The sequence below is a fragment of the Saccopteryx leptura genome, chromosome 6 (assembly GCF_036850995.1).
Source record: "Saccopteryx leptura isolate mSacLep1 chromosome 6, mSacLep1_pri_phased_curated, whole genome shotgun sequence".
NCBI classification, from domain to species: Eukaryota; Metazoa; Chordata; class Mammalia; order Chiroptera; family Emballonuridae; genus Saccopteryx; species Saccopteryx leptura.
In genome coordinates this window covers 25,940,203-25,955,248 of record NC_089508.1, presented here as the reverse complement: position 1 = coordinate 25,955,248, position 15,046 = coordinate 25,940,203, and the positions used below count along the sequence as shown (strand labels likewise).

Here is a 15,046-nt window from a genome sequence, read left to right as displayed (position 1 = left end):
AGTATATTCTAGGTTTTTCATTTATTTGTTGAATGAGTCAATGAATTAGGAGAGGCAACCCGTAGAGTCCTTTCTGGTTTCAAATACAGGATTCTGCGGGGCATTGACTCTGAGGAGAAAGCTGAAGGAGGGATGGGGAAAGAGGTGAGAAGCCACCCACAGAGGGAGCGGTGTCCGACGTCAAAGGTCTGGAGCACTCTGGAGAGAGGAAGGTCATCAGGAGGAGGTGGAAGGTGTCCCGTAGTTCCACTTAGCTCGCAGGACTAGCCAAGGCTGAAGAAAGGAATGCTGGCGGTTCTGACCTGGGAGTAATACTTTCCAAACCTGCTCTTCCAGGGCAGAGTTAACGGGATCAGAGGGCATTGATGTGCGGCTAAGAACAGGTTGAAATGGCTACTTTTGGCTGTTTTGGAGTATTTCTTTGAGGAATACTGCGTAGTAGCCTCGTGTCTGCTGGATTTTTCTTCTCTGAGGACCCCACTCACAGTGACAATGAGGATGAGGACTTCTGACCTGCTGAACCGCTGCGGGGAGGTTAGCAGTGGCCCCAGCAGAAGGCCCGCCCTAATGCTGTGCATTTCTCCTTCCCTCCTTAGGTCTGAATACTGGGGTTTTCTATGCCTTGTCCACTCTGCTGAATCGCATGGTGATCATGCACTATCCGGTAAGGGAGTCCCCTAGGTAAGCCTGCTGGGCCAGGAGAGACTGAGGCTTCTGAGTCTGTCTCAGCAGGAGCTGGGGTAGCAGTTAACTCTTGAACCCTCCCACCCCCGCTTCTAGGCAGTGTGGTATGGTGCTACGCTAGTTAGTACCTCTGAGCTTCCATTCTGTCTTCTGCAAAAGAAGCATAATCACTTACTGAAAGATGACTTTTTAGGATTAGAAAGTAAATAATATTGTGTGTGTCTATGTATATATTTTCATATATCATATACACGTGAAGCACAGAGCATGGGGCCTGGCACCTCAGTTGGTAAGCATATGTGCAGAGTCACGTCTGAAATACTTGATTTGTAAAATATGGATAATGTTTAATTTTGTGCTCTCAGTTACTCAACTGAAAGTATTTTTAAATGTTTCAAGACCCAGTGAGGGTTGGATACTGGGAATGGGATACAGAGTGTCCCGGAATCAGGAGTCCCAGGTCCAACCTTCTTATAAAGGACCGGGGTCTCACAGTTGCAGAGGCACTGTGGCTAAGTGGTCCAGTTTTGGAGTTTGGCAGGTAGGAGTTCAAATCCTAGCTCTGCACTTAAGAAATGCCTCATAACTGTGGACTAATAAGTTAATCTCTCTGTGTCTCAATTTCTTCATGTGAAACATGGGGAATACTGATTGCTAACCTTTTGGTGGGGAATTATGAGAGTTAAGTAAGATAATGATGTAAAATCCTTGGTATGGTGCCTAGCTCATAATAAGAAAGGCCCCAAAATATATAACTGTCTGACCAGGTGGTGACACAGTGGATAGAGTGTTGGACTGGGATGCAGAGGACCCAGGTTCGAGACCCCGAGTTTGCCAGCTTGAGTGCAGGCTCATCTGGTTTGAGAAAGCTCACCAGCTTGGACCCAAGGTCGCTGGCTTGAGCAAGGGGTTATTCAGTCTGCTGTAGCCCCACAGTCAAGGCACATATGAGAAAGCAATCAATGAACAAACTAAGGTGTCACAACGAAAAACTAATGATTGATGCTTCTCATCTCTTTCTGTTCCTGTCTATCTGTCCCTATCTATCCCTCTCTCTGACACACTCTGTCTCTGTTAAAAAAAAAAAAAATATATATATATATGTGTATATATAGCTATTATTTTACCATTTTTTTTGGCACTAATAGCTCAAAAAACCTAAGTAGGGGGTATTTGAATCTCCATATTTCAGTTTCCCTATCTGTGAAATGGGAATAATGATTAATAAGACAAAAGAGTTGTTATCAGTATTATGTTTAAAAAAAATAATCTTACCTAAAAGTGGTTTTAAGGACAGAATTTGGTTCACCCAGCATCCAGTATCATGCAGACACATTGAGGGTCGTATTATGTTGGGGTGAGCAACTATTCTAGGATTATCTCCCTGGTGGCAGCTTCTTACAGGCTGTCCTGCCCTGATAACATTCTGAGAATTGTCCCTAAGGGAGCCCGAGTTCCTTGCCTTTGCCCTCTCACCTCATGGTGACTGCGCTCTGTTGGTGTCTTGTCCTGTCTCCGGCTGATCTTTGGGGGCTGTGGTTTTCTTTCCCAGGGGGAAGAAGTGAATGCTGGAAGAATAGGCCTGACCATTGTCATTGCAGGAATGGTTGGGGCGATGATCTCAGGCATCTGGTTGGATAAGTCCAAAACCTACAAGTAAGTGACTCCTCTTCTTGGACTGAGAATTGGCGGGGGGAGGGTGGGGACTCATTTTTGAAATGACATATTAATTAGTACAGCTCAAAAGGTTTGGGTGTGGCAGCTGAGTGGTCAAGTGGGCAGTTCAAATTTATTTTCTCTAAGCCTCAGTTTCCTCATTTATAAAATGAGGGAAACACTACCCACCCTGTGGGGATCTTAGGGAGGTTGACGCTAGCACAGTACCCTCACCTCCAAGTAGCTATGGAAGGGGCAGATGGGAGAGAAATGGAAATGATTGCAGAAAAACGTCAGCAGTTAGAAAGTCTGGGAAACCCAGAGAGTGGAGAGGAGGGAGCGGCTCCGCTGACCCATCCTCACGGCTCCTCGGACCCCGTGGGCTTAGCCGTGGTGCTCGGAGCTTACTTTGTTTGCAGTGTGTTGTCTTGCAGTTAATTCTGCCTTGTTGGTAAGTGTGATGTGCTTTGGATCTGAATGCCCAGTGCATTTCTAAGAGCCCAGAGTGGCTTTTCTAAGATTTTAGTGTATGTCAGACTAATCCAGGATGCTTATTAAAAGTAAAGACTCGGCCCTGGCCAGTTGGCTCAGCGGTAGAGCGTCGGCCTGGCGTGCGGGGGACCCGGGTTCAATTCCCGGCCAGGGCACACAGGAGAAGCGCCCATTTGTTTCTTCACCCCCCTCTTCCTCTCTGTCTCTCTCTTCCCCTCCCGCAGCCGAGGCTCCATTGGAGCAAAGATGGCCCGGGCGCTAGGGATGGCTCCTTGGCCTCTGCCCCAGGCGCTAGAGTGGCTCTGGTTGCGGCAGAGCGACGCCCCGGAGGGGCAGAGCATCGCCCCCTGGTGGGCAGAGCGTCGCCCCTGGTGGGCGTGCCGGGTGGATCCCGGTCGGGCGCATGCGGGAGTCTGTCTGATTGTCTCTCCCCGTTTCCAGCTTCAGAAAGAAAAAAAAAGTACAGACTCCTGGGCTCCACCATCCTGGAGGCCAGTTCAGTAGGGGAATCTGCATTTGCCTCAGTCGGTATTTGTCACAGTTGGCCTCAATTCAGTAGTGAGGCTCAGAGAAAAGACTCCGGGAAAAACAGAGGCCCAACATCCTTCCCTTCTCACCGCATCTTTTCAGCGCTCTGCATGCATTGGGTGCTCAATTAATGCTGCCCAACAGGGCAGCTGCCAGGGTTGCCCTGTGCTGGGGCACGTGGCATTCTGGGCTGCTTTGTCGAGGTCTCCAGAGTTCCCAGTGTCTGGAGGCGACAGACAGTGGCAGACCTGTTCTCTGCCACACAAACCCACTTCTGTGAAGCCCTGGTCAGACTGGGTCTCAGTGTGGCCGCCCTTGCTTGTCAAAGGCCAGTTGAGGCCATCCCCGAGGATGTGGCAGCCCTGGCTGAACATGATGGAGGACCTGGCGTGGCTTAATTAGCTGCTGCTGGAGTTTGGCTGCCGTCTCGTCTGTGTCATCTGTCAGTTGCTGCTTCAGCCACACATGAGAGCAGCGAGGCCTGGCCTTCCCCAAACCAGCGAACAGCGCCGTCTCTGTTCCCAGGGCCTGCTCTGCGGCAGGACGAGGAGGGATTGGAATGTCGCAAGGCTGGGATGTGGGCAGCAGATGATTCAGATGAAAATACAGTGTAAGAGCTGGGGGGACACCTCAGAGCCCAGACATCACCAGTTCCTTAGTGCCAGCCGGTGCCGAGGTCTGCAGTCGGCAGGAGACATTCCTGTGCTGCAACCGGGCAGAGAAAGGATGTGCGAAAACTGTGATCTGGACCTTTCGGTGCCAGTTCTTTTCTCCCTGAGGCTCCCAGAGTTGTCCTGTCTGGTTTGGAGGCTGGAAATTGGAGAGTCATGTTGGTTTATCTTAGGCTGGGACTACAGATTGTTTTTCTAGATGGATTAGTGGTTTAAGATGAAGCTATGGTTAAACAAATCTGGTGAAAGAAGAACTGGTGGGGTTAGCGAGAGAGAATGGTGTCTATGAAGTTCTTTCTTTTCTTTTTTTTTTTTTAAGTGAGAGCAGGGGAGATAGTGAGGCAGACTCCTGCATATGCCCCAACCAATATCCACCCAGCAACCCTCATCTAGGGTCGATGCTTGAATCAACTGAGCTATTTTTAGCACCTGAGGCTGACGTGCTTAGACCAATGGAGCTATCCTCAGTGCCCTGTGCCAATACTTGAACCAGTCAAGACTCTGCTGCAGGAGGAGAAGAGGGAGAGAAAGAGGAGAGGGAGGGGGAGAGAAGCAGATGGTCGCTTCTCTTGTGTGCCCTGACTGGGAATTGAACCTGGGACATCCATATGCTAGGCTGATGCTCTAGCCACTGAACCAACCAGCCAGGGCCTGAAGTTGCTTTCTGCAGGGTGGGTCAGTCTAGATGAGGGGAGCAGGACCCAGGAACAACAAAGCTCCTTTACACGCAGCAGCTTTGAAGTGCCGTATGGGAGGGGCATCCTTCAGAGGCTCTGGTCTTGAGGTTTTCTGAAGCTGCAACCACAGGGCGTATTCGTGCTCCCTGTGCAATAGTAGAAAGAGTGCAGGGTTCCAATCCCAGCTTTGGATTCAAGACCACAGTTTACTCAATGGGTGACTTTGGACTGGTAGCCTAACTAGTCTGAGCCTCAGTTTCCTCATTTGTAAAAGTAGAGATAGCCATACATTTCTTTCAGGGCTTTTGTAATGGTTGAGTGAAATAATAAATGAATGTAAGATTCTTAAGAGAACCCTGGCTCCCAACAGACACTGGTAATAGTTTGACATACCATGGTATATGTCTGCTGATGCCTTCACCACAGTTCTGGCTTCAGGGGAGGTGTGCGAAATCTTTAAACTGTCACCGTCTGAGACCTGGTGTTTGGGGCAGGAGGGCAGAGGCATGTGCAGAGCTGGTTCCTTGCAACAAGTAGGGTGGGGAGGGGAATATAGGTCCAGCAGGTATCAGGGCCCCAGCAGTGCCCAGAGTGGGTGCCATAGGAGAAGTTTGGGGGGCACAGGCAGGGTGAGCCTGAAACAAACCAGCCCATTGCTGGTGGTCCTTCTGAGGGGACTGAGGAAGGGAAATGCGACAGGGAGTGGGCGGAGCTTTCTCACTCTGGGGTCAGATACTGAGTTCAGGGCTGGAGAATGTTCTCGTAGTTCCTGCTGTCTGGAGTAATTCAGACTCAGCAGGAAGAGCTCTGCTGCACCTGTGCAAGTGGCAACAGGAAGAATGCAGAGATGACGTGGAGAATCTATCTAAAAGCAGGTCACTTCTCAGCATTGCCATGGGATCTTGGGCAAAGCAAAGCAGACATGCAGAATTGGATGGCTTCTGGGGTAGCCCCGCACAGTCATATTTGTCCTGTTTGTTTTTTTGGTGGGGCATGAGGAGAGGAAAGGGCTGTGCCCTTCTTGCTGTGGGCAGGAACTGACAAGTTGAAGTGTGGCTTGATGTTGTTGCGAGGGCTCTGCAGGAGGAGAACACACATGCAGAAAGATGGCTTTATGCTCTCTCGGTCTTAACCTTTGTGGCAATGGCCACATGTAATTAAATAACTATCTGTATGCTAATTGGTTCAGTGTCCATCAACCTCATGGACATAAAGTTCTGTGACAGCAGATGTCCCACCACACAGCAGAGGGCTTGACCTATAACAGAAGCCCAATAGATACTTGTAGAATGAATGAATACTTGTAGAATGAATGAATGAACAAAGATTCTGTTAAAGTCAGAAGTGTGTGAGTCAAGTATTTTGTCTCTGCTTGTAGGGAGACAACCCTGGTGGTCTATATCATGACTGTGGTGGGCATGGTGGTGTACACAGCAACCTTGAACCTGGGGCACCTGTGGGTAGTGTTCATCACCGCTGGCACCTTGGGGTAAGTTTCACCTCTAATATGTTTAACTAAAAAGCACCAGCCCGTGGCTCCAAGAGCTGCTGACATCCTCGGATGTAATATTGATCCCTTTGCTGCCTGCTCACTGACCTCTGTGTCGATGTGGACATGGTGCCCAGAGCTCTTGTTTATGTGTAGCACTTCAAAAGGCCACCCGGAGCCTCCAGGCTCATCTGTGCTATTGGGATTGAGTGTGTTCTTCACAGACCTCTGGGAGGCTAGGAAATGTTTATAGAGTCTTTTTTAGCTCTGCCTGGGACAACATTGGGTCATGGAAAGTCTGGGTCCTGGTCTCAGTTCTGCTGGTGACTTTTAGACCACATGCATGTCACTTAACTGCTCCGGGTCTCCATCTCCTCCTGTGTAAATGAAGATAAGAGTGAGTTGTTGGAAGGACTGAGAGAGGTGACAGATGTGAAAGCAGCAAGAAGAGCGGTTCAGGGGTAAGGAATTAGAATTGGGGTTTTTTAGACCTGCTGTATCAGAAAGCAGAGGAAACAGAGATCCCTAAGGATCTGTGTGTGTGTGTGTGTGTGTGTAGAGAGAGAGAGACACTCATCTGAGCTGGTGACTCTGGGGGGAAATAAGGAGGACTTTGAGCTCCTCCTTCCAGGTCGCACAGAGTCATGGAGGTGTGGTTCAGTCCCCAGGGCCAACCCGCTCCCAGCGCAAGGCCTGTGTACTCACGAAGCAGAGTCTCTCAGCTGAGGGTGAGCACCCCAGGCGCCCCCACCCTCTGGGAATGCTGACCCTGTCTGCGGCTGATGGATAGATGTAGCAGAAGCGGGCCTCTTGAGTATGAAGCCTATGTATAAACTTTTTCCTGGCCTGCAGGGATCTCTCTGTCCTTGATACGGCCACCGACGGGGTGGCCTGATCATTCACGGGTCTAGTGTGTCTTGATGGATAGACACAAAGCAGGAGAAGGAATTCTAAGGGGGAAGGAGCGCTCCCTATCCTTCTTGTTCTAGAAGTTCCCCATCACTGGTTTCTGTGGTCTGGCCTCAGGTTCTTTATGACTGGCTATCTCCCTCTGGGATTCGAGTTTGCTGTGGAGCTGACGTACCCAGAGTCAGAGGGCATGTCGTCTGGCCTCCTCAACGTGTCTGCCCAGGTAGGTCTTCGGTGGTGGCCCCTGGCAGCGGCTCCGTTGCCTGCCCTGCTCGGCTGCACAGGCCCTGCCCGTGGCAGCTCAGCTCTACGCGGGCTGGCGGGCTGGGCCTTGTTTCCAGTCTTCTTTGTGCCTTTCCAGGTATTCGGTATCATCTTCACCATCTCCCAGGGCCAGATTATCGAACACTACGGAACCACACACGGGAACATCTTTCTGTGTGTGTTCCTCACCCTTGGAGCAGCCCTCACGGGTGAGTTGGGGCCTTAGGACAAGCTGAGGTTCTGGCTGCTCACGGGCTTAGGCAGTTTGGGACCCAGTCTGGATGGACTGTACAGGTCAGGGGTACACACGCAGGACAGAGGGGATGGCTTGTCAGGAAATCTGCGAGACGTTGGCATGTTTTGGTGGAACGAGCTGTTGGATTTGGAGATAAAGACCCTTGTTTGAATCCCAGACTGTGACACTGACCACCATAGCTGTTTGACTTTGTGCAAGTGGACTAACCTCTGAGAACCTCAGTTTCCTAATCTGTAAAATGGAGATGATTGTGAGGATTAGAGCAATGTAGACCTACTCTTGGCAAATATAAATGATCTCTGAGGCCACTGTCACTGGTTTCTGCCTATATGGACAGCAGTGATCTCCAGACTTTATCAAGCTGAGTGACACTGTGGCCCTAACTTCTTAGAATATCTGGAGTAGGTCTGGGATTCCTGGGACCCTTAGGAAAACTAGGGCTTGCTTTCTTAGATGAACTTGAACGTCGGTCTGTTGATAACTGTATGTCTGTTGCTCTTTCTTCTCGATCCCTTGACCTTAGTTTTCATCAAGGCAGATCTCCGGAGGCAGAATGCAAACAAAGAAACTCCTGAGAATGTATGTATGTGGGAGCTTGTGGGGCTGAAATCTGGCTCCGGGGGGCTGAGGGTGCAGCAGTGTGGGCGGGGGTGGGGGGCCTCCCGGAGCAGACTGCTTGGTGGAGCCTGTGAGACCAGCACGGCTCTCACAAACATGGCACCCAGGGAGTTTCCTCAGTGGCTGTCCCGGCACCGCTTTTCCCTGCTCCTGTCTCCCCTGCTCTGGTCCGCACAGCGTATCACTGTTGTCACAGTCTGCTGTGAGCAGCACCCGCCCCTTGGACCCTGAGCCCAGTCTTGAGGCCCTGGCTCCGATGCTTTCAGCCTGGGGTTCGTGGCCGGAAAGGAGAGGGGGGAGCCTGGCTCCTCATTCTATCGTGGTGGTGGCGGCCCCAAGGCAGTGGTCCTCCTGGCATGTGACAGCCATTCTTCCGGGTTAGTGCAGTGGGGCTAGAAGGACTGGAGCCCAGGGGCGGCCAGGAGGGCCCTGACCAGAGAGCTCAGGCAGCAGGAGCTCGTGGTGGGAGGAGCGGAGAGAACCAGGCGTGTTGTGTACAGCGGGAATGTGTTTCCCTTCTTCTAATCCCTGGGAAGCATTTGAACCAAAATGTTAGGTGTCAAATCTGAGCCAGGATGAAAAGAATTGCAAATCTGAGAAAGAGTAAAAGTGGGATAGCTTAAAACAACAAAACTAAACAACCCCCCCCCCCCCAAAAAAAAAACTTATTGCAAAGGTAATACATGTTCTTCATAGAAAAATTTAAAAATACAGAAAATTGTACATAATTTAAAAATTATCCCGTAATACTATACATCATCCAGAGGTGAGATGCTGTTTTGTTGCATTGACTTATACCTGTTCATATCCCCCTATAATGTATATGTGCATATATATATATATGTATGTGTGTGTATGTATATACACATACACACATATATTTTTTTTTTGAACAAAAAGAGAATCTTGCTCTATCTGCTTTTTTACTTGTGAACAATTATTAGCTCATCAGCCCTTTACAAATACTTTTATTTATTTTCATTTTTTTAATTGATTAACTTGAAAGAGAGAGAGAGAGAGAGAGAGAGAGAGAGAAGCATTCATTTGTTGTTCTACTTAGTTGTGTGCTCATTGGTTGCTTCCCGTGTTTTGCCTGGACCGGGATTGAACCCACAACCTTGGTGTTTCGGGATGGCGCTCTGACTGTAACAAGGCCTACAATATACTTAACTTTTTTTAACATAATTTTAATGATTGCACAGTGTTCTGAGATGTGGGTAAACTGATTTGTTTAACAGTTTTCCTGTCCATGGACATTAAGGTTGTTTCCAATTTTTTTAAGCCACATTGTGATTAATGTCCGGAAAACTGAATCTTTGTCCATGTTCTGAAGCACACAGTATTTCCTTGAGAAATGGATTGGTAGTCATGCACGTTTGTAAGACCTTGGTATGTGTTGCTTACCTGTCCTCCAGAAAGGCACTCTCAGTACTATGAATTTACAACACTGTTGCAGTCAGTGTATGAATAGTGACTACTCTGAGTGTTTATCTCTTTGAAAACTCTGTCAACTTTCTAAAGCAAAAATAGTATCTGAAAGATGTATTTAGCTTTTTAAGGATGTTTGTTGGGAGATAGATGATACTCTTTAGTACTTTCCTATTTGTCTCCCGATACTACTCTCTAGAGTTGTCAATAACACGTCGAGGGAGGAGCAAGGACCTGAAATTCCGTGGGAGATAGGGAAAGCCTTTGGGCAGGAACGCTGTTCTCTAGACAGGTGTGAGGACCACGGCATTGACACTGTGGAGATGGGCTTCCACCTGTGCGATGCGCGTGAAACAGGGATTTGGAACACATTGCTGAATATAGGCTGAGCCTGGGAAATGTGCCTGAAATCAAACAGGATAGATATCTCATGAGAAGATTTCAATTTGGAATATCACATACTGTCTCAAAGAATATGAGATTTTGCCACAGTTACTTTATGTGCAAACAAGAAGAAAGTCAAGGTTGCCTGTAGTGGAGGCACCCAGAGAGAATTTCGTAACATTTTAGTCTACTTTTCCATTTCATAACATTTTAGTCTACTTTTCCATTTCGTAACATTTTAGTCTACCTTTCCCTGTTCTTTTCTGTGGGAATGCTTGTGCACATTTGGTTTTCTACCCTGCTTGTCTACTTAATACAGCTTGACAAACTTCACACCACTACATTCTATAATCTCGTATCTACACACACACACACACACACACACACACACACGCATTTCAAATCCCCCCTCCCGTTTTCTTTTTTGTTTGTTTGTTTGTTTGTTGAGAGGGAGAGAGAGAAAGAGAAGAAGGGAGAGAGATGAAAAACATTAACTCATAGTTGGGGCACTTTAGTTGTTTATTGATTGCCTCTCATACGTGACTTGATGGGATGTGCCAGTAACCTTGGACTCAAGCCAGCAACCTTGGGCTTCAAGCCAGTGACCTCGGGGTGTTGAACCTGGGAGCTCAGTGCCCCAGGTCAACGCTTTATCTACTGTGCCATTTCCAGTCAGGCTCCATTTCCTCTTGTTGGATATTGAGGGTGCTCCAATATTTCACTGTGCTTGCAATCAGGTCCTTGTACATGTAGACCAGGTTTGTTATACAAGGTTGTTGCTCAGTCACCTTCTTCTTAGAGTATTGGAAATAGCACTGAGTAGGAACAGGAAACAAATCTGATGATGGTTCTCAACTGTTTCCTATTCCTACTCCTATTCCTAGTCCTGGATAAGACAATATGCTTCTTTGGACCTTACTTGCATCTGGGGCAGCTTGGTGTTATGGGGAGGTCAGAGTCATGCTGGGCTCAACACCTAAGGAAATCAGGGCTGTCGGTGATCATGACGTGGTGGTCAGTGTGAGAACTGCATATTAGCACACTAGTTCATTACCAGAGCCTGGTAAGGACAGGGTACACAGCAGATCTGGCCAGAACTGCTCTTTCTAATCAGTGAGATGTACATTTCTGGTAAAAAGAGACCGAACTTACGAGATGGGGGTAAGAACCGACCTTGACTGTAAAAATCTTGATTTGGATTTTCATTTTTCTTCCAGTTGAAAGAGTGGTTATACTTCCATTCTCCCACTAATCTGTGTTTCTGAGTGAGATTTCCAGGCTATGTTCTGTGAGCGGCTGGTGGGCACGTGCATGAGAGAGAGAGAGAGAGAGAGAGAGAGAGGAGACTGCAGGTTGGATTTCTACAGCTGTTGCTGTTGCCATGGGCTGGCCCCAAGACGCTCCCTGGGGAAGCCCCACGTGTCTGATTGACACCAGACTCTAGCTCGCCCTGCCTGCAACCCTCCAGCCTGTGAGTGGTGCTGCTGTGCAGTGTTAGCTGTGCCCAAGTTCTCTCCAACCAGGCGAACCCTTGAGCTAAGAAGCAGAGCGCTCCTTAAAGGGGCAAATGCCCAACATGGCAGTGTGCACCTTGTGTCCCCACAGGATCATTTCCAGGCCATATTTACTTCCAAACCCACCTAACAAGTATGACCCAGAAGACTCTTCTTATCCTGTGATAAGATCCCCGAGAAAGGCAAAGCCAAAGTGACCCCAAGTCTCTTTTTCTAGGCATGAAGTATATATATACATATTTTTAGTCATGACTTTATAGATGCAAATGTGCATGCTGCCTTTATAAATTGTCTTTGTTGCATCCCTGCCATGCACGTGCACATTATGATACTATTTCTCACCCTGGGGCAGCCTCCGCACGGGGGTCGTCAGAAGTGGAGGGAGCTGTGCAGGTGGCACTGGGGCAGCCACTTACTTGGTGGTCAGGGTGATGATTTTCAGGCTGTCAGGTTGGGGAGGGAGCAGCAGGGGAGCACGGTGGCACTGGGAGAGGAATGGTTTGTGGTGACCTTGGCATCGCAGAAAGCTGGCCTTTCTGGTGTTTCCTTTGATGGCACTGTGTGCGTGTGTGTGTGTGTGTGTGTGTGTGTGTGTGTGTGTGTGCATGTTCAGGGAGCACGCTTGTGCCAGGGGCTGGCTCTTTTCTTGTTCCCTATGTTCGCTGTGGGGGATGCTGGGCCGCCTCTGGCTCTTGTTTTTCCTGCTGAGTCCCTGACAGATAGTCGGGCAGGGCAGTCGCTCCAGCCAGGGGAGAGTCCTGTGCCTCTTCACCCACCCACAGGGCCGCCTGCTCGTTTTGCCTTGTAGAAACTCCAGGAGGAGGAGGAAAAGGACACCAGCAAAGCCCCCACCACTGTGACTGAGGAGCGTCTCTGAGAGAAAAGGGCGCTGGCGACTCGGGGAGCGCGGAGAACACCCCCCTCAGTCAGCAGGTTCTCCTTTCCGCATGGAGGTCTCCGCGGGGCAGCGGTGGAGGGGACTGGCGGGAGTGTCTGTGGCTCGCACGGCCGGGCCTGTGTTTCTGGAACCCACTCAAGAGCTTGCGTGGTCTAGTCGGGGGGGGAAAATCACACCTTTCACCAAATGCAGATTCCATTCCTGCCCCTTCCCCTTTGTAGGTCTGGGGGCTGGTGTTGGGAGAAGCTGGTGTGTCGTGGGGTCAATCCTGGCTTTGCACCTCGCCTTCCCTCCTCACCTCCATCCCTCCTGGAGAAAGCCTATAAAATTATCACGGAAAGAAAGCGTATTCAGGATAGTCACTTTTTCTAGTGCCTTAAGACCCTGAGACACCCAATTCTAAGGAGCGGCAGCCGCTCTGGTGAGGGTCACTCTCAGGTCATCAGACTGCTAACATTCTGTGGGACAGAAAGCACCGTTGGGACAAACCCAGGGGTCCTCTGGCCTAATGTCGAGGGTCTGTCTCCAGACCCTCTTTCCTAAGAGCTCTTCAAACCAAACCTCAATAAACTTGAGAAAGACTTTGTTGTGGCCATGAAGAAGAAACTGATTTGGGCAAGGTAACCTCCTGGGTCTGTGAGGGTGCTGGGGGCTGCCTTCCAAGTGTGTGTGTGGAGGCCCATATTTGGGAACTCGGGTAGCTCGCTTTGGGAACTGGGGGGTTCTTTTCTACAAAAGAAGTGCTTACCCAGGGATCTGCTGTGTCCTTGTCACCTCTGGTGCCTTCACGTGGACACTGCCTTAAGAAACTAAGAGCTTGTTTTCTCTGGAAAGTGGGAATACCAGCCAACTTCCTGTAAACTTTACTGAAGATGGGCCTTGATTCATTCTGCCCTGAGAAGTCCAAGGCTGTGTCCGAGGAGAGAGGAGAGGGGCACAAGGAAAGGTGGCCTTTGAAAGAGGAATTGAATTTGCTTGAGTAAAGCATATCCCACCACTGGGAGGCGATATTTGCACACTCTCCCCCTTATGGCGATAACCTTCTATCAGATGTTCCAAATTGAAAGTGATTCTCTTTTTTTTTTTTTTTTTTGTATTTTTCCGAAGCTAGAAACGGGGAGGCAGTCAGACAAACTCCCACATGCACCCGACCGGGATCCACCCGGCATGCCCACCATGGGTCGATGCTCTGCCCATCTGGGGCGTTGCTCTGCCGTAATCAGAGCCATTCTAGTGCCCGAGGCAGAGGCCACAGAGCCATCTTCAGCACCCAGGCAAACTTTGCTCCAGTGGAGCCCTGGCTGCGGGAGGATAAGAGAGAGACAGAGAGGAAGGAGATGGGGAGGAGTGGAGAAGCAGATGGGTGCCTCTCCTGTGTGCCCTGGCCGGGAATCGAACCTGGGACTCCTTGCATGCCAGGCCGATGCTCTACCACTGAGCCAACCGGCCAGGGCCAAAGGGATTCGCTTTAAGCCAACTCAAGCTGAACTCCTCTCCTGCCAAAACAGCAGCCTGGCTGTACTAGGCTTTGGTAGCAACTCCTGAAAATAAGATATTTTGGTAATTTTTTCCTGTACATCGAGCAGGTGCCATCGTGACCACTGTGCTGGTTTGCTGGCTGCTGCCCTGGACCCCGCAAATGGGGGCGGCAGGCGCTGGTGGTTGTGCTGGGGTGCTTAGGCCACTGACACAGGAGCCAGGGGTGTGTGCACATGTGTGTATGTACAGACACTGTATGTAATAAAAGACATTCACACTTAGGTGGGGGGCATGAGTTAGGGGTGGAAGGGGGTGGAGAGAAAAACTATACCTTATTTTTGGCAATGAGAAAGGTGTTTACTCTTCAGTCTCTTAAAATATATTAACAAAATGTTTACCAAATCCATTGCTTTATTTTATTGTTATTTTTTAAAACATCTTTTTTTTTATTGATTGTTTTTTTTCCTTTTTTAGAGAGACAGAGAGAGGGAAGCATTAATTTGTTGTTCCACTTAGTTGTGTATTCATTGGTCACCTTCCCTAAGTGCCCTGCCAGGGGATCAAACCCACAACCTTGGTGTTTTGAGACAACGCTCTCACCAACTGAGCTAACTGGCCAGGGCTGCCATTGCTTTATTTTAAAAACATAATTTGTATTTTCTATTTGTAAACCAGATGTTTTAAAGCAATAAAAGATTGTTCAAGTGGTCTGCCTTGTCATTTGTTAGGGCAGAGATGGTTTTTTGGTAGTCCCTGTGAGATTATTGCACATGTCTGAGGGCCGGAAGGGTGCGGGGGGTGGAGTGGGGTTGGGGCCGAAGGAGCCGCTCCCGTGGCCTTCCACAGAAGTGGTCCTCTGTTTACATAGGTGTGACCATCCAGGTGGGTGATTTTTTAAAGACGGGGATGTAAAGGTTACTGTCAGCCTACGTGGGAGATTGCAACTCAACGTCCCACACTCGACCCTGACCGCTTTCTGCGCTGCGCACACATGAGGGTTCACCCGAGTGTGAGTGCTGATGAGAGAGCCCACTGTTGTTTTTGGCTCTGCCTCAGAGGGTGGCTGCACTGTTTGTTCTGCCATCACCCTAGCCACGCA

General features: G+C 49.3%; 1 protein-coding gene across 1 annotated transcript in view; it reads left to right on the top strand.

Moving 5' to 3' along the window:
- Positions 1-14,655, top strand: part of FLVCR2 (FLVCR choline and putative heme transporter 2) — a 61,148-nt gene extending 46,493 nt beyond the window's left edge. The window contains exons 5-11 of the mRNA XM_066342226.1: positions 597-664; positions 2,237-2,340; positions 6,087-6,197; positions 7,224-7,329; positions 7,468-7,579; positions 8,150-8,205; positions 12,379-14,655. Of these exons, the coding sequence (XP_066198323.1) occupies positions 597-664; positions 2,237-2,340; positions 6,087-6,197; positions 7,224-7,329; positions 7,468-7,579; positions 8,150-8,205; positions 12,379-12,447 (626 nt within the window). The 3' untranslated portion in view covers positions 12,448-14,655. The remainder of the gene's footprint in view (positions 1-596; positions 665-2,236; positions 2,341-6,086; positions 6,198-7,223; positions 7,330-7,467; positions 7,580-8,149; positions 8,206-12,378) is intronic.
- Positions 14,656-15,046: the final 391 nt, after the last annotated feature.